This window comes from Coffea arabica, chromosome 1c (assembly GCF_036785885.1).
Source record: "Coffea arabica cultivar ET-39 chromosome 1c, Coffea Arabica ET-39 HiFi, whole genome shotgun sequence".
NCBI lineage: Eukaryota > Viridiplantae > Streptophyta > Magnoliopsida > Gentianales > Rubiaceae > Coffea > Coffea arabica.
The window spans coordinates 235,491-252,770 of NC_092310.1; the positions used below are offsets into that span (position 1 = coordinate 235,491).

Sequence of the window (17,280 nt, forward strand, 5' to 3'; positions counted from 1 at the left end):
TTCTGGGCTTGTTTCCCCCTGTTCATAGCAGATCAGGGGTGTGAATCTTGAGCGCTGTCAATTTCAACCAAGAGGTGTACCAAAAGTTTTGATTTAAGAAAAACATAAACAAATGTTTTGTCAATTTCAACCTGCCAGAAGACTCCAGGGACGCCCTTTGTCACATTCTCAAGTGGTCAAATCTTTGATATACTTGCTTGATAATCTTTGGAGACTTTCGAAGATGTTATCCTCCAACATTACATCCCTAAATAATGGTAGCATGTTCATGCACCTGCAGAGCTATTTAAAGATGGCCCCTTGAATAGCAGTAATAATGGAAACTATTACTGCAATTACCTAATACATGAGAAGATGGTATGTGTACCTAGACTCATCATTAATGATTAATACATGAGAAGAAGAAGAAGTATGAAATGGCAGGTCAGGTGGCTGCATATGCTAAAAAGTACAAAGTACCTATAATAGTACCAGTAGAGATGGCAACTTTGGGGAGTCAAAGAGGCGTGACAACGAGGATAAAAGGGACAGGGCGCACGCTAACAAGTGAAAAGAAGAGAGAGAGAAAGAGCAAGAAAAAGAAGAGTAGGAGGAGAATGATGGAAAAGGAGTGATTGGTGGGGATGGAAAATGCTGCAGGGGCGCACTAACCTCCCACTCCCAGTAGAGGAGTCCAACTGAAAATTGAAAAGTACTCAGCGCACCAACGGCTTCAAAACAAGAATACAGTAATCACTCTAGCCTAAGCCAGGCAGGCAACCAAGTCCAACCCACCTCAACAATTCAGACCCCATCAGCATCATTGCCTTCAGCCCAAATGGAATAACTAGAGACGATTATCACTGCACAGTCATCACAAACACAAACAGCATTCAGCAAGACCTTCTTAACTTTTGGCCATTACTCCTAATTTCTCATTTTGAGGATGTCTTGTTTGTTTTAGTGCTTTTTTTGTTCAGTCTTTTTTTTTAAAAATTTTTTTGGGGCGGGTCTGATAATAACTCTGGAGTACTTTTGGTGAGCGGGTGTTGTTGTTGTTGTTGTTTTGTTTCCTTGCATGAGTGAGTAAGTGGAGAGCGGCGTTTTGTTGGGTGGTTGGGTGGTGGCTTCTGCTTGGCATTTAGTGGGTGTATCATCACATCGTAATATGGGAAACTGCTGGTGGTTTGGCAGAAGGTGGGAGCCTTCAATCTACAGAGTTTCTTCTAATGCAAAGTCAGGTTTGGCTTTCTTCTTCTCCGTCGTTGCTGATATTTGGATTATGTTCTTTAGCTATAATATTTCCTAGAAAATGTAGAAAAACTTTTCCAGGATTCAACTCAGGTTTTCCACTTGCTGCTTTAGGTTGGGAAGTTGTGTGTTCTTTTTCATAGTAAACGACTCATGAGTTGGAAAGACATAATGGAGAAATAAAGGATATGCTAAAAGTTCTCTGAATGAGAAGGTGGAGGTTCTTGATAAAGTTGCAGGGTGCTAATCCTTTTAGTTTGCAACAGATCTTCTTATTTTCCCATGATCTGGGGTCCTTTTCAGAAAGAGAGGTTTTTTCAAATTGTTCCAGCTTCCCATTTAAAAACTAAAGAATGGCCATTTGTTCATCAGTGTCTGGATTGGTCGTTCTTTCCTCACCCAAATTAGCTACATAAGAGTTTCCTGTATTCCAAAATTGCTGCACTGCACCTGTGGTTGGATGTCGAAATTTGTAAGTGAAGTCTTCTTTCTTCGGTCTTGTAACATGGCAAATGCCGGTAAGTAATTTTAGGAGTCACTTTCTCTTTTTGCAACTAATTTCAACCACAATATGGTAACAAATTTGGGTCAGTCAAGATTTAAGTACTGAGCCAGGAAAGAATCTTGTCTGGATGTATATCCTTTTATAGGCAAATTACATGTTTTCCAATAGTTGTACCCCAAAATTCCTCCTTTACGCAGGAAAGCCCTTATATTAATTGCCTATTGTCCCAATGAATTGCTGGTATGAGTTAAAGAAAACGACCTCTAGGCATCTAAATTTGTTCCAGTCGCCTTGCACACGCTCCATTTTTCTACACAGCAAGTTTTAGCCCCATCATGTAGTACAACGTTATATTATGCATTCTGTTTTATCTATTACACTGACTGACCAATTTAAACTTAGCTTGTACACTTCTCCAAGTGTATTGTTGAGGTCATTTTAGTTTTTCTCAAGTCTTCTCCTTGTAGTATTGGACATATTGGTAAACAGATTTGTCTTTTCATGCTCCTCTTCAGAGTCTTCCAAGGATAGCCCATCAGGAATGGTAAGGAAGGATGACAGAAAGCTACCATCAAATCCTGAAGAAGTAGAAGACCTGCGTCGTAGTTCATCTGCAAACCCATTGATTGTATTCACATTCAATGAACTAAAAACCATCACTGACAACTTTAGACAAGATCACATGCTGGGTGGAGGTGGATTTGGAAGTGTGTTCAAAGGTTTCATAGCTGAAGATCTAAAGAAAGGACTTCGGCCAATTCCAGTTGCTGTTAAGGTTCATGACGGGGATAACAGTTTTCAAGGTCACAGGGAATGGCTGGTAACTCTTCAAATTGTCAATAGTGATTTACTCTACCTCTTTATATGTGCAAGTAACATTTCCAATAATTATTGGAGTGGTTTGTGCTTTTCAGGCTGAAGTCGTATTCTTGGGGCAGCTTTCTCATCCAAATTTGGTGAAACTTATTGGCTACTGCTGCGAAGATGAGCACAGGGTGCTAGTGTATGAGTATATGGCTCGGGGAAGTGTAGAAAATAATCTATTCTCCAGTAAGTATTTCATAATAGTCTTGTCCAAAGCAAAAAGAAGGAAAGATTCTTCAAAATGCTGAATAAGAAGTTTAGACATGCTATTGTGCATTGACGCTCCCTGCCTTCTTTGCCATCACCTTTGGTAGCTTTATGATATCATATCCCCAATGCCACATTCTTGTTATAGGGGAACTAGTCTCAAGTTTGAGTGAGCTACTCCTGATTATTGATCGGAGAGGGCCTCAGTTGCACAGCCATTTTGAAGTAAAGTATGTCCACCCATTGTGGTACCAATTAAATCATATGGTGCTCCTTTAGCGTGCTGGTTCCCCTGGCATATCATAGCCTTTCTGAAAGAAAATGATGTTTTTGGAGAATGATTGTTAAATATAGATAATTCATACAAAAATAAAAGAGTTAATTTAGACTTTTTGTTGTGGGTTACATTCTCTTCGTTTGATACCTCTAGAGAAATTTTAGCATAATTCTGAAACACTTTCAAATTCCTAGGTTACTGACACCCTAATGCAACAAACTTTTCATTAATACAGTTCCGATTACAGCAGAATAGATTTAACGCATTCAATGACTCAAGTTTATATATCCAGCAGTCTGTCTCCAGGCCTCTGGAGGATATAAGAAAATGGGAGGATTGATCCTTAGATGAGTATTTTCTGGTTGTCATGATGATGAGTAATGAATTCTCCAACTGTTGTCTGATCATTTTGGGTAAGCAGTATGCCGTGATTAAACAAGCAGGTTCTACGAAGTTGTCTGCTCAAATATGTACTTGAAAGTTTCAGAGTTGATATGCCTGATTCAAGTTTCCTTTGATTTGCATTTCTCTTCCTGCACATTCTGCTGCTCAAATACCTATTATAGTTTCCTACTGTTACAGGAGTCTTGCTTCCTCTTTCTTGGTCTACTAGAATGAAGATTACATTTGGTGCAGCAAAAGGACTTGCTTTCCTGCATGAAGCTGAGAAACCTGTCATCTACCGCGACTTTAAAACATCTAATATTCTATTAGATCTGGTTAGTTATCAAAATACCTTCACTTGTTTCTCAACTTTTCTTGAATTAAGCATGTGCTTGTTCACGGCGAAAATACAAATGTTATGACGCAGCTAAGTTAGGCCAATTGTATAGAGTAATGTAACTGCATTGATTCATTTCTTGAGAAGTCAACAAAAAGATGTAATCTGGTGCTTCTCGATTGATCACTATTTGGATCAGTGTCAGTTATTGTTGGTTGTCCTTGTTTGCCAATTCTGCGGCAGTTGACTATCATTGCTGCCACCCTATCCAAGTAGAGGTCAGAGAAGTAGCTTTTTTACGTGGAAATTGTTACAGCCAAGGACGTATAATTTTCCACTTTTGAGAATAATCTGATTGAGGATTGCTGAAACAGAATCATCACGAAATGGCTTGTGTGAATGCAATACTTTGGCCTGCCAAGCTGGTGACCTCATTTGTTTGAAATTAGATGATGCATGCTTCAAAGGGGTCATCAAAATTTAGTATTCGCAAGAAGATGATACAAATCTTGTTCACCTTTTGATGTCTTAATGACTGGTTTGGCTTACGAGTGTACTTTGTCGTGTTTACAAACAGGACTACAATGCAAAACTGTCTGATTTTGGCCTGGCAAAAGATGGACCAGTTGGCGATAAATCTCATGTTTCTACTCGCATAATGGGCACGTATGGTTATGCTGCACCAGAATATATTATGACAGGTTAGTTTCTTATTCCTATCCTGGTGGAACTCATCTGATGCTTGCCAGCAATGTACTTTAAAGAAAGTACGTCATTTTAAATGTGTAATCAGCGAGATCACTACTTGCTGTAGTTGTAGGATAGCATCATCAGGTTTTGGTTGGTTTCATTTGATATTCCTACTAGACTGTTAGTGAGATCTCTGGGTTTTTTTTTTCCCTCCTTCCTTTTGTTGCTTATACCCTGATTCTGACTTTGTATTAGGTCATCTGACTCCCAGAAGTGATGTTTACAGCTTCGGGGTAGTCCTTCTGGAGCTTCTAACAGGTAGAAAATCTCTGGACAAATCTAGACCAGCCCGGGAGCAGAACCTGACTGATTGGGCAGTGCCCTTGCTCCGCGAGAAGAAAAAGTTGCTTAGCATTGTAGATCCAAGATTAGAAGGAGAATATCCAGTAAAAGGTGTTCACAAGGCAGCTATGTTGGCTTATCACTGCTTAAATCGCAACCCAAAAGCACGCCCTTTGATGCGAGACATTGTAGATTCCCTGGAGCCTCTCCAGGACCATTTGGAGCAAACTCCTCCAAATGAAAAGCCTACTTTGACAGTGATTTGTGAGAACCCCGATGGAGGGATCCAGAGGAAAGATACGCTGCTAACATGACATTCTTTGCTATAGTGTTTTGCAATTTGAAATCAGAAGTTTTTTGACATGTAGAATTGCACTGTTGTATGCAGGTTTAAAGCAAAGATTAGTTTAAATTGTTTTATATGTTTTCAAATCATAAGATGGCAGGTTTAACATATCACCTGCTCGTTTTGTGTTTGGTAAGACTAGTGCTTTTGCAGCAGGCTGCAGTGTGTATCAATACGAAAACCTGATGTAGCTTGTAATGCAGGTTATTTGAGTAAAAAATGCATACCAAGTGAAGTGATTTGGCATATCCCTTTAAGAAGGTGTGCAAACGAATTGAGCCACTTGCGCGCCAAACTCGACTCGAGCTCAAAATATTAAGCTCGTTAGCTCGCAAGCCGATTTGCGAACTCGAGTATGTATATATATATATATATATATATATATATATGTGTGTGTGTATATATATGTTTTATTTTAATAGTAAAATTACATATATATTCTTAATATTTTATTATTTATTAAGAAAAAATATTATTTTATTTATCTTTTTAAAAAAATAAAATAATTATTTTTATTTTTTCGAGTTCGAACTCGAGTTCGAGTTTCAAAATTGTTAGTTCATCAAATTTGATTTCGAGTTCGATAAAACAAAGGCCTTGTTTGGACAACAATTTTTTCAAAATCACCTTTTTACTTCGCATATATCAAATCGCTAAAGTAATTTTTTATAAAAAATCTAGAAAAATGCAATTCAAACACAACATAAGTCAAGATTCGGTTCGATTAGGTCAAAATTCGATTCGGTTCGACTTGGCTCGTTGCAGCCCTATCCTTGAGCAACTAAATAGGCTTTTGACAGGAGGGTTAACTCGTTGAGTTGTGATCAGACTGTTGTTTACTTTAGTAGTAGCATTCAAGTATTTTTGTTGCTAATGAAAATTTGATATGATTGGAAGGAGGAGATATAATGTATCGGGGTGCATTTCCACTCAGTGCCCGTAGCGATTTTGAGAGGAGAATAGCCTGATGATTCTTCTGACGACACAGAGGGGAAAAAAGTATTTACTGGGCTTAAAAATTCCTACAGCCACTAAATTATTTGTTCAAATCCTACACTTTTGGCCATTCAAGTATTTTTTTTTTTGTTTCGATATAATCACTAAACTCTTAAATCAGTATAAGAGTGGTCATTTTGTCAGATATTTATTAGCCATTAGTCTATTCAAATTGTACATTTTTTGCTATTAAAAGATCTTTTTGTTTCAAATCGTCCATTCCATCAAATATTTATTAGCCCCCAGTCTATTCAAAAAAAGGACTTACCCACTTCAGGCCCAACCCTTATTCGGGTTGTTGGGTTATTCCCTATTTGTATGATAAGGCTCGAACATTGAATCTCTGGTGGTACTAACCCTTAGTGAGACCAACTTGGCTGTCTTGGAGAGGCGTCCTCTAGTCAATTGTAGGCTGCTTCTACTAACCAAGTTGAGAAGTTGTTTTCCCAATCTATGTCTTTTTTTTTTTTTTTTTCGCAACGGTAGATGTCCTATAAGTTAATTTAGCCTAAAGGGGTAAGGGGAGATGGTCAACTAAAACCAGCCACATAATGTGACAAATTAATTAGTTTTCCCAATCTATGTCATTAATTAGTTTTGTCGTAAAATGTGCTAGCCTATGACTTTTTACATTAGCTGATCTAGGTATAAAAGAGATTGTGCATTGCTCAAAACCTTTAATTATGTTCTCAATGTTTTCCACATTTTTTAAAGGTGTTTTAGATTTTTCAATTAATAAAAAAACAAAATTTAGAATATATATAAGAGTTTCTTTGATATATTTTGATTCATAAGTTTTGACAAAAAATTCTAAATTATATACTGAAGTTTTTGTGAATTATTTTGAAGATTATTAAAACTAAATGAAACTAATAATAAATCTAATGGCAAGATTGAATGAAAGATTCATGATTTGAGAAAGCAGAATAATTTAATATTTGCTAGCATGTAACATTTAATAAAAAGTTATTTTAACCTATATTTTTTTTTTCCAAAACACAATTGGAGTAATTGTGCAGGACCCAACAATTAACAAAACACAACAAAGGAAAAAAAGAATTGATGCTAGCTAGCCTTCGAAGCCAACAAAAGGAGGATTGAATTGAAGAGCAAATTGGACAGGTTAGGATTGCAAACGAACCAAGTCGAGTCGAGTCTTGACTTAGTTTTATTCAGTTTGAAATTGATTTAAATTCGAGTAGAGCTCGAACCCGAAAAAATAATAAATAATATAATAATAATAAAAATATGTAATTTTGTTATTAAAATAAAAATAATTATATATATATATATATACATATATACTCGACCTCGCAAATAAACTCACAAATTAATGAATTTAATATTTTTAAATTCAAATTCAATTTAATCAATTCGAACTTGATTCGGTTGCGAGTAGAGGTGGATGCATTTATAGAGCAATGGGTCTCGGAGCAGAAAATGCAAAAGACAGCGGGGGGCAGATGAGAAAAGTTCCAGAGTGTTCTAGTAAAGATACTGCAAGGACAAGAGCCAAATTGATGAAATGAAACCAAGAAAATACCACTCCCTTGTAATTTAGCGGAAGATTCAAGACCCAACTCGACCGGATATCCTAAACCCTTCACTCCTTTTCTTTCATACTCCTACTCTCCTATCCTCTTTCTTTTATTTATTGCTTGGGGTCCTATTATTTATTGTGTCTATTTGGGTAGCTGCTGCCGCTGTTGGTGAGCCTCACTACCTACCCACACACACAGTGATAGACAGGCAAAGGAAAGAGATAAACCCCCTTCGCCTTCCAGTCTTCCCTTCTCTCCTGCAATCTCTAAACCCCAGAGCAGACCCAAAAGGCCCCAGTATTTTCCTCACCCCGCCGTCTCTCCTTTTTCTCTGTAAGTGTGAGTTTCACCCTTTTTCTCTCTCGCTACCTCCTTGTTGTCTGTGTGCCTTTATTTTCTTTCTGAAATGGTCTCTTTCTTTGTTTCTCTAATTATATATTTGGACATTGGGATTTGGATGGATGAAAGCTCGAGTCTTTTATCATTCTTATGCATAATATATCTGCTGCTGTCTACCTGCTCTACAGTACACCACGATTTTTTTTTTTTTTTTGCCTTTTCCTTTTCTGCTGCATAAGTATGTATAATGGTTCTTAGTTATTAATTCAACATGGGAAAAACTAGTAATACTACTTAACTTACTACTTTGTGCCTTTCAGTTATCTTCCTCTAATTTCTTTTGCTTTCAGTCCCCTTGTTTCTTGTCCAAAATACTATCACTAGCACTTGTTCTTTATTCTCATATTGCTCCTCGTTGCTAGTGGCAATTTACTTTTTGGGTTTTATAGCTCCACCTAATTACAGATGCTAATCCATTTTGCTAGCTTTGTCATATGCCGGATTCAGAACACAAAGATTTGTGTTTGAGAATTGCATTGCGGTAGCAATCAAATCGGTCAAATAGTCGGACTTGCAAACTTGCTTGCCAGTGTCTGATTGCTAAATTAACGAACAATCCGATTCCAGATTTCTTTCGGATGCTTGATAGCTAAAATGTTGTTTCCTGTCAGGTTCCGGGTCAAGGAATGGCATCAACTTTTGCTGGCATGTCCTCAGTCGGTTCCTTGGCTGCTCCCTCCACCTGCATCATCGACAATAATAAACTCGCAGCTTCTTCTAACAAGTTGTCATCTTTTGCTTGCATATCATTGTCTTCGTTTGGCAGGAAAAGAAATGTTGTGCTACGCAAAGCACGCTCTTCCCAGATTACAGCTTCTGCCAAAGAGCTGTATTTCAATAAGGATGGCTCAGCCATTAAAAAGCTGCAGGTGGGGGGTTTTTTTTTGTGTCAAAAAGAAGTTTTCTGCTTTCTACTTGTTCTCGTTCTTATGTCATATTTTCTAATTAATTATTGTTTTGCCGGCAGATTGGTGTAAACAAACTTACGGATTTAGTTGGGGTCACCCTTGGTCCAAAGGGTAGAAATGTTGTTCTTGAGAGCAAGTATGGTTCCCCAAAAATTGTGAATGATGGTGTTACTGTGGCCAGAGAGGTAGAGCAAAAACTTGCAATTTTTTCAAGTTCTAATCTTTCCCTTCATTACCAATGGCATATGGTCACTAGTTACAATGTTTCTTGTGCGTATTTCCTTTGTCTCTATTCTTCTGTGCCAAAATTTTGAAATTTTGAAATACAGCGGCTTAGGATGCAATTTGGGTCCTCTAGTATCTTTTCTATGTGTTTCAGTAGCACAGAGTTTGCAACTAATTGGCATGAAATTAATTTCTGAGTTTCTTGTTTCCCATGGATGATGAAGTTCAATCTTTATGAATTTCTTTTCCAATATATTCTTTCAGGTAGAGTTGGAGGACCCGGTAGAGAATATTGGTGCTAAATTGGTGAGACAAGCAGCTGCCAAGACCAATGACTTGGCTGGAGATGGAACGACAACATCTGTTGTTCTTGCACAAGGTCTAATTGCTGAAGGTGTCAAGGTGTGTTTTGGTCATTAACATCCTGCACGATCTTGTATATTCTTTCCCTAGTGCGGAATTTTAATGATTTCAGCCGAGTGACACATTCCTGATATTCTATGTGTAGGTGGTGGCAGCTGGTGCAAACCCTGTCCTGATTACGCGTGGCATTGAGAAAACAACAAAGGTCTTGGTGTCTGAGCTCAAGAAAATGTCGAAAGAGGTAATAGTGCGATTTATAACTGAAAATCATTTTGATTGTTTTAACGTCACCTTTATGTAGCATTTTTATTCGTGTTGAGACATGAGATGTATTATGGTGTTCAGTGTGCGTTACCTGCTTGAATGTGGAAAAAATCTGCAGGTTGAAGATAGCGAGTTAGCTGATGTGGCTACAGTAAGTGCCGGGAACAACTATGAAGTGGGAAACATGATAGCTGAAGCTTTGAGCAAAGTTGGTCGGAAGGGTGTTGTGACGCTTGAGGAGGGAAAAAGTTCTGAAAATAGTCTTAGAGTTGTTGAAGGAATGCAATTTGACCGCGGTTACATATCGCCTTACTTTGTCACTGACAGTGAAAAGATGGCTGTTGAGTATGAGAACTGCAAGGTATCATCTTTTTAAATCTGTATATTGGTGATTGATATGTATGTGATGTTTCTGAAACTCGATATGTTATTTTCATCTGTTAATTTTGTTGCTGTAGTTGCTATTGGTTGAAAAGAAAATAACGAATGCAAGGGATCTTGTTAACATCTTGGAAGATGCCATTAGAAGTGGTTTTCCAGTGTTGATTATAGCTGAAGATATTGAGCAAGAAGCTTTGGCCACACTTGTGGTGAACAGGCTTAGGGGGGCACTGAAAGTTGCTGCTTTGAAAGCTCCTGGATTTGGTGAACGAAAAAGCCAGTATCTTGATGACATTGCAATTCTGACTGGAGGTAATCTTGTCGGCATTCTTCTTTGTTCCAACACCATTTTTTTTTTTATGATTTTCTGTACCTCATCATCAATTTGATAGTTAATAGACTTCTTCGATTGACATTCAGGAACTGTGATTAGGGAAGAGGTTGGGCTTACCTTGGACAGGGCTGATAAGGAAGTGTTGGGGCATGCTGCTAAGGTGGTGCTTACTAAGGATGCAACAACAATTGTTGGTGATGGGAGCACTCAGGAAGCCGTAAACAAGCGTGTTGCACAGATTAGAAACCTCATAGATGTGGGTAACTTTCATGCTTAGTGTGTTGTCTTTTTGGTTAATCAGTCAGTAATGATTATTGTGATTTTTTTTTACACTCCAAACAGGCTGCAGAACAAGAATATGAGAAGGAAAAGCTAAATGAAAGAATTGCAAAATTATCAGGAGGGGTTGCTGTGATTCAGGTAATTTTTCTGTGGAATCGTCTGCACTTGTTGAACCCCGCTTGGGAGAAAGAAAGACTTCCTGAATATATATCTATATATACACCTTTTCAAGTTACAGGTTGGAATAATAATAATAATAATAATGTGGAAATTTGTTACTGATTTAATGTTTCTTGGAAGGTTGGTGCACAAACAGAAACTGAGTTGAAAGAGAAGAAACTTAGAGTTGAAGATGCTCTAAATGCAACAAAGGTAAGCTGCCAGCAGTCATTTGCTGGGAAGCTTTTTATTCCTTGGGATGCTAGCTGTATTGTTGGAGCTTGTACCGAATAATCTTTTTTGTTTGACTTGTAGGCCGCTGTTGAGGAAGGTATAGTTGTTGGGGGTGGATGCGCTCTTCTGAGGCTTGCTTCTAAGGTTGATGATATTAAGGAGACTCTAGATAATGATGAAGAGAAGGTAAATGTAAATGTGTGCTGGGGTTGAATACTTGTGCATGTTGGTGATGGGTCACTTTGAAAATTATTCCGTTGTGATTGACTTTTTTGGGTTTTTCTAGCACAAATGAATGGTTTGATGATGTTGCTGAAAGAAAGATGTTTGCTTTGATTACAGGTTGGAGCAGACATAGTAAAGAGAGCTTTGAGTTACCCCTTGAAGTTGATTGCTAAAAACGCTGGTGTTAATGGAAGTGTCGTCAGCGAGAAGGTATGTTGCAGCGTAACTTGGGGAAGAAAAAAAAATGACATGAAATATGTTGTTGCTTCAATTTTTTTTTTTTCCCCTTTCATATTATCAGCTAGTTCTGTTGATGCTTGTTGTGAGTGAGTTGGAAATCATGAATTTGTGGATTTCATTTTGATTGCTTGATTCAGGTACTGTCCAGTGACAACCTTAAATATGGATATAATGCTGCGACAGGAAATTATGAAGACTTGATGGCCGCCGGAATAATTGATCCGACCAAGGTACATTCCTCCTTACCACCCCCTGCTAATGGGAAATGATCATAAAAGTAGTACTATATAGAAGATTGATATGATTTTAAGGTGTTGATGTCAGTAGTATTTTTGGGGTGTAATAGCTTGTATACTTGTTGTTATGTTTCAGGTGGTTAGATGTTGCATAGAGCATGCAGCATCTGTTGCAAAGACATTTTTGATGTCAGATTGTGTAGTAGTTGAAATTAAAGTGCCTGAACCAGTTGCTGCTGGAAACCCGATGGATAATTCAGGTACCTGCTGTGCTCTCTCTCTCTGTATATGCATATGTATATATATATATTGAATTTATTTGAACAGATGAAGTATAGATGAGGCATTGAAATCCCGTCTTGGGTTTTTTTTTTTATGCCAGGATACGGCTACTAAGTAGGTAATATGCCGAGGTGCAGCCTTAGGAGGAGGAGGAGGTCGGTTGGTGGTGCATAACAGCATAAGGCAGTTTAATCCTGCCTCTCAGTCCCCCCCCCCCCTCCCCCCACCCACAAGTAATGATGGTAATTAGTCCAAGTGAAATTTTATTTTTTGTAAATTGAGTTTTAGTTGTTTGAACGAGGAAGTTAATATCCTGGAGAGGCCTGCCGGGATGGGATGCGGCATCTGTTGAAATTCAATGTATGGATTGCATTCTTGATTTGAGTGGTGAAAACATTTGATTGATACTACTACTGCCTACTATTTTACTTGTCTTGTGGTAATGGTAATGCATTCCATCGGTGCCCGTATGTTTAATGTTTGTGCTGATAAATATATTTCCAGACCCGTGCGGCCTAGTTCCTTATTGTTCTGGTTTCATTGTATATAAGTGTTCCTAATTGCCATTAGCGTGCTGCTACTGGGCACGGCACAGCGATGCTTGAATTTGCTAGTGCGTGTCTGTACACTGACAGTGTATATACTGTTATCGTTTGATTTGTGATTTATGATATACGTAGAAAAATTGAATTGAATTCAAAATTTTAATTTTACATAGTTATCTTCGTCCAATTAACGTTGATCACAACCACATCTATTTGACAAAAAATCCATATTTGTTCAGCCAACTCATGCTGCTAGCCCAAGCTCGAGTTGGAGTTGAAAATATTAAATTAGTTATTATAAATGAAATGAATTTGAATAGATGGAGGTTACTATGGTAACTGTCAAGAAATCAAATTTCTTTACTAATCAGTATTAATAGTTTGCAAATAATTGATGAGAAAGGCTTTAAGAAATTAAGAGACTTGGATGTTAATTCAATTAAATGATTAAAAGGATTTTTATATAATTTCACTAAAACACAAGTTGAATTCAATTGTACCCAATGTTTAATTGGATATCGCATATTGTCACATGTTAAATTTACTCATAGCTTTAAATGTCTGATAGAACATTTAAGTAATTATAAAAAAATCAAATTAACTATAATGGTTCATATTCAATACTTTAATTGCACTTCAAATACTCTCATATTTTTAAAATAGCCATATCCTTGCGATTGAAATCTTTGTCTTAAACTCATTTTTATATAGTATAAGAATATATATATATATATATTTATATATAAATATTTTATTATTTATTAAAAAATATTATTTTATTTATTTTAAAATAATTATCTTTATTTTTTCGAGTTCGAGTTTGAAATTATCAGAGTTTTCGTTTGAGTTCGATAAAAGTAAATTAAGATTTAACTCAATTAAATTAAAATTCAACTTGATTCGACTCGGTGCGGTTTCAATTTTGCGGGCTGGTTAATAGGCGTCGTATTCAAAGGGGGGGGAAAAAAAAGTGAAGACCGGACCGGAGAGCGTGGTGGGTGGGCTCTCTCTTCTCGGTGGGAAATTTTTTTTTTTTTTAATGGGTTGGTTGTGGAGACCAGAGAGAAACGGGAACCTTTTCTGTTGTCCTACGCTACTGGGGCGGGCAGGGGATGGTTCGTACCAAAGCAGCCTGAATGAATGAAGGATGCGGAGGGGAGTTTTTCCATTTCCGCCGCTGTGAGTTTGATCATTGATGCGATGAGTTAGCCCGCAATTCCGATTCCAGCCCAGCCGCCATCATCGAGACACGTGGCACCACAGATTTGAATGCTAGCTCAGCTCAACTCAACGGCCTATTAGAGCCACTAGTGTCAGTCTCCCCTTCCTTCCTTCGTAATCTCTTCCTTTCCGCGAAGCATATTTGCAGCTGCAGCGGTTGCTCCACCGCCCATTCTCCCTCCTTCCCTCCCTCCGCAATCATACTAACACCCGCCGTCGCAGAGCCACGCGAATAATCATCAACTAACCATCATGTCGCTCGCTTCCAGTGGCTGTACTTCTCTGTGCCCCTCACCACCAGCTTTCCCAACATTATTAACCAAGCAAGGCCCATCATCCCTCAAAAAGCATAGTCAGGCCAAGAATCACCTCTTTCTCTCCGCTTCCCTCACTTTCTCCGATCCCCTCTTTCACAGCTCAAACCACTCAAATAATAATTTCTTTGCTGCTAAAGCATCCGAAACCGAAGCCAAGACTGCGGCGGGTAAAAAGACACAAGAAGAAGAAGAAGAAGAAGCACCACCAGCAGACGACGACGAGGAGTATGAAGAGTACGAGGTCGTCTTGGACCAGCCATTCGGGTTGAGGTTTACCAAGGGCAGAGATGGTGGAACTTACATTGATGCTATTGCACCCGGTGCCTCGGCTGACAGGACCGGCTTGTTCTCTGTTGGGGATAAGGTGCTTGCCACCAGGTGCGAATTTTTCTCTCTCTGATTATCTGAGTGGATGTCATATTTCATTGTCTTCCACATAATACTTGACCACATCGACAACATCCAAAGTAAGTAAGTTAGTTAGTGGTATTCCTATTGATTGCAGGGATTATATTCAGCCTGAGATGGATGCAGCGGTGAGTGAATGCTTATTTACAATATTGTCCTGTTTCTGAAATCGTACCTTCTAGCTGTCTTTCGTCTTCCTTATATTTATTATTTCAAGAGGTGAAGAAAGTTTTTATTCGCTGGCATTTGTTACAATCACACCACCAGGACCAAGACTAAGATTAAGATTGTGAACCCCATCATCTAAAATTTATGCAGTGCAGTATTTGGAGATGAGATTTGGCCGGCAGCAGAATATGGAAGAACAATGTATACCATCCGACAGAGGATAGGCCCATTATTAATGAAAATGCAGAAGAGATATGGTCAGTTGTTCTATTCTTATCAACACTAATTTCTTCTGGCTGCTGCTTCCTCGGTAGCATTTTGGTTTATTAGAGTCAATGGCTCTGCATTTGTGTTGTAAAGAGTTCGAATGGTGTTCATTTTTGAAGTCTAAACTTCCTGAAACACTGCCCCGTAATTCCATTTTCAAGGTTTGCCTTAACTCCACTGGCAAAATATCTCCTTATGTTGCAGGGAAGGTGCCCGATATGGGTGATTTAACTGAAAAAGAAATAATCAAAGCTGAGAGAAACTCTGGTGTAATTAGTAACAGAGTCAGAGAGATTCAGGTAAGTGCGTGCATACAACTAATTTGCTCCTCGTTGTAGTATGAGTAAAATCATGCTGATGACTTCGCACAATTCATGCAGCTGGCAAATGCCATGAAAAAGAAGGAACAGAAAGAGCGAAGAGAAAAGGACCTTCGCGAAGGCTTGCTGCTTTACAGGTAAGGCCAGCCCATCCGTCTGAATTGTACTTTTTTCTTTTTGAAAATAAGTTCCATGTTCATATATTTTTATTTTCTCCTTTAATTCAATGCCTTTTGTTTTTATGTTCGATAATTCTGTTGTGCAGTTCAACAAAGGCTTATTGACCTTTGCTTTTCAATTTGCTAAGATCGTGTAGTTAATAATAAATGACATTAGAGATACTACTACAGCTACCACCAACCGGACCTCCGTAGCCGCCATTCTTACAGTCTATGCTTATCATATTTACTTACATCTGCTTTTTGTTGGGTGTTATGCTTCATGATGTTTGTTTAATTATTCGTTTTTTATTAGCCAAATTACTTTTTTATCTTGTTCTTTTCACTGTCAATTGTGTATTCACACCCACTATGAGGTTTAAAATGTTGCATTCTAGAACAAGGAGAACACTTGCAATAATCTTGTCCATATTTGTCATTTTTATCCGTTTTTCTTTTATGCTTGTCATGCACTTACAAGTACTTTTTTTTTTTTTTTTTTTGTATTTGTACGTTAGAGAGAGAGAGAGAGAATGTCCGACCAATTTAGAGAGTTGATTTTTGTGCAAAATATTTCTTGCCTAACATATGATCTTTTAACTGATAAAGGAGTGGCAAATATGAAGAAGCATTGGAGAAATTTGAGGCGGTACTGGGATCGAGGCCAGAATATAATGAAGCTGCTGTTGCAAGTTACAATGTTGCATGCTGTTACTCCAAACTTAATCAGGTAGAGTAGCAGATTAAACAAAACAGCATTCTACTATGATTGAAAACATACTAGGCATCGTCTAGATCACACATCGCCCTTCCTTAACCCACCAGAGGATGGGGACTTGTATATGGAAATCTTGTGCTAGTTATTCTATTTGACATGGCACAGGTGCTGCTGCATCAGTTCAGTTATGATATTTTAGCCTTGAATGTGTATGCAGCACGAGCCAATGTTTTGCTGTCCTTCTAATTCTTTTGACCTGATGACTCACCGTGACAGGTACAAGCTGGACTATCTGCCCTAGAGGATTCTCTCGAAGCAGGATTTGAGGATTTTAAGGTAAAGAAAAGAAAATAATTTCACCATGGAATACTGAGTCATAGTTTTGGGTTCATACAGTGTACTGTTGTCCTATGTCTGCAGAGAATCCGGACAGATCCTGACTTGGCCAACTTAAGGACGTCTGAGGAATTTGAGTCTCTGTTAAAAAGGTTTGACGAATCATTTATAAATGAGAATGCTCTCAATGCCATTAAATCGATATTTGGCATATTCAAGAAGGAATAGAATCATGGATTTGTTTAACTGCTGAAAGCTGGCTCTCCATGTACCAAGAATTTGGATCTGCAGAAAGGAGGTTCCTACTAGTAAAATCTGTCTATAGCATCATTTAGCCTAGGTAATTGCAGATATTTCAGATACTTTAACTGCTGATTCAATTTTCACTTTTTTTTTTAAAATTTTATATTCAGAGTAAACATAATATGTATTTATCTGTACGGAAACATCTGGAGAAAGAAATGAATTCTTTGGATATTGAACTCGGGATAACCCTATTCAACTTTGCTATTTTGCATGCATAGACCCAACGATTTCCTACTACTTTGCATAACAAGCAACACTCTGCTGA

The 17,280-nt window shown here is 38.0% G+C and overlaps 3 protein-coding genes across 7 annotated transcripts; all 3 read left to right on the forward strand.

Annotated features, from left to right (window-relative positions):
- Nucleotides 1-576: 576 nt before the first annotated feature.
- Nucleotides 577-5,430, forward strand: LOC113741252 (probable serine/threonine-protein kinase PBL16). 3 transcript variants are annotated; one of them, XM_072079176.1, is made up of 6 exons: nt 577-1,220; nt 2,251-2,555; nt 2,650-2,785; nt 3,666-3,802; nt 4,382-4,505; nt 4,750-5,430. In XM_072079176.1, exons 1-6 carry the CDS (start codon nt 1,148-1,150, stop codon nt 5,148-5,150), a joined length of 1,176 nt encoding a protein of 391 aa, XP_071935277.1. In that variant the 5' UTR covers nt 577-1,147; the 3' UTR covers nt 5,151-5,430. The 3 variants fall into 3 exon arrangements, with proteins under 3 accessions (XP_071935277.1, XP_071935663.1, XP_071936109.1); XM_072079562.1 differs by lacking the exon at nt 577-1,220 and adding an exon at nt 1,272-1,748; XM_072080008.1 differs by lacking the exon at nt 577-1,220 and adding an exon at nt 1,273-1,702.
- A 2,190-nt stretch (nt 5,431-7,620) lies between these two features.
- Nucleotides 7,621-12,661, forward strand: LOC113741337 (ruBisCO large subunit-binding protein subunit beta, chloroplastic-like). 2 transcript variants are annotated; one of them, XM_072080902.1, is made up of 15 exons: nt 7,621-8,058; nt 8,730-8,987; nt 9,086-9,211; nt 9,516-9,653; nt 9,760-9,855; nt 9,997-10,239; nt 10,337-10,571; nt 10,680-10,849; nt 10,936-11,013; nt 11,176-11,247; nt 11,350-11,454; nt 11,611-11,703; nt 11,871-11,963; nt 12,106-12,229; nt 12,352-12,661. In XM_072080902.1, exons 2-15 carry the CDS (start codon nt 8,745-8,747, stop codon nt 12,363-12,365), a joined length of 1,830 nt encoding a protein of 609 aa, XP_071937003.1. In that variant the 5' UTR covers nt 7,621-8,058; nt 8,730-8,744; the 3' UTR covers nt 12,366-12,661. The 2 variants fall into 2 exon arrangements, with proteins under 2 accessions (XP_071937003.1, XP_071936637.1); XM_072080536.1 differs by having other exon boundaries at nt 7,875-8,052; nt 12,352-12,506.
- Nucleotides 12,662-13,776: 1,115 nt separating this feature from the next.
- On the forward strand, nt 13,777-17,201 carry LOC113741513 (protein MET1, chloroplastic). 2 transcript variants are annotated; one of them, XM_027269147.2, is made up of 8 exons: nt 14,481-14,712; nt 14,840-14,870; nt 15,061-15,167; nt 15,382-15,476; nt 15,558-15,634; nt 16,265-16,385; nt 16,650-16,709; nt 16,794-17,023. In XM_027269147.2, exons 1-8 carry the CDS (start codon nt 14,622-14,624, stop codon nt 16,935-16,937), a joined length of 726 nt encoding a protein of 241 aa, XP_027124948.1. In that variant the 5' UTR covers nt 14,481-14,621; the 3' UTR covers nt 16,938-17,023. The 2 variants fall into 2 exon arrangements, with proteins under 2 accessions (XP_027124879.1, XP_027124948.1); XM_027269078.2 differs by lacking the exon at nt 14,840-14,870 and having other exon boundaries at nt 13,777-14,712; nt 16,794-17,201.
- The last annotated feature ends 79 nt before the right edge of the window (nt 17,202-17,280 follow it).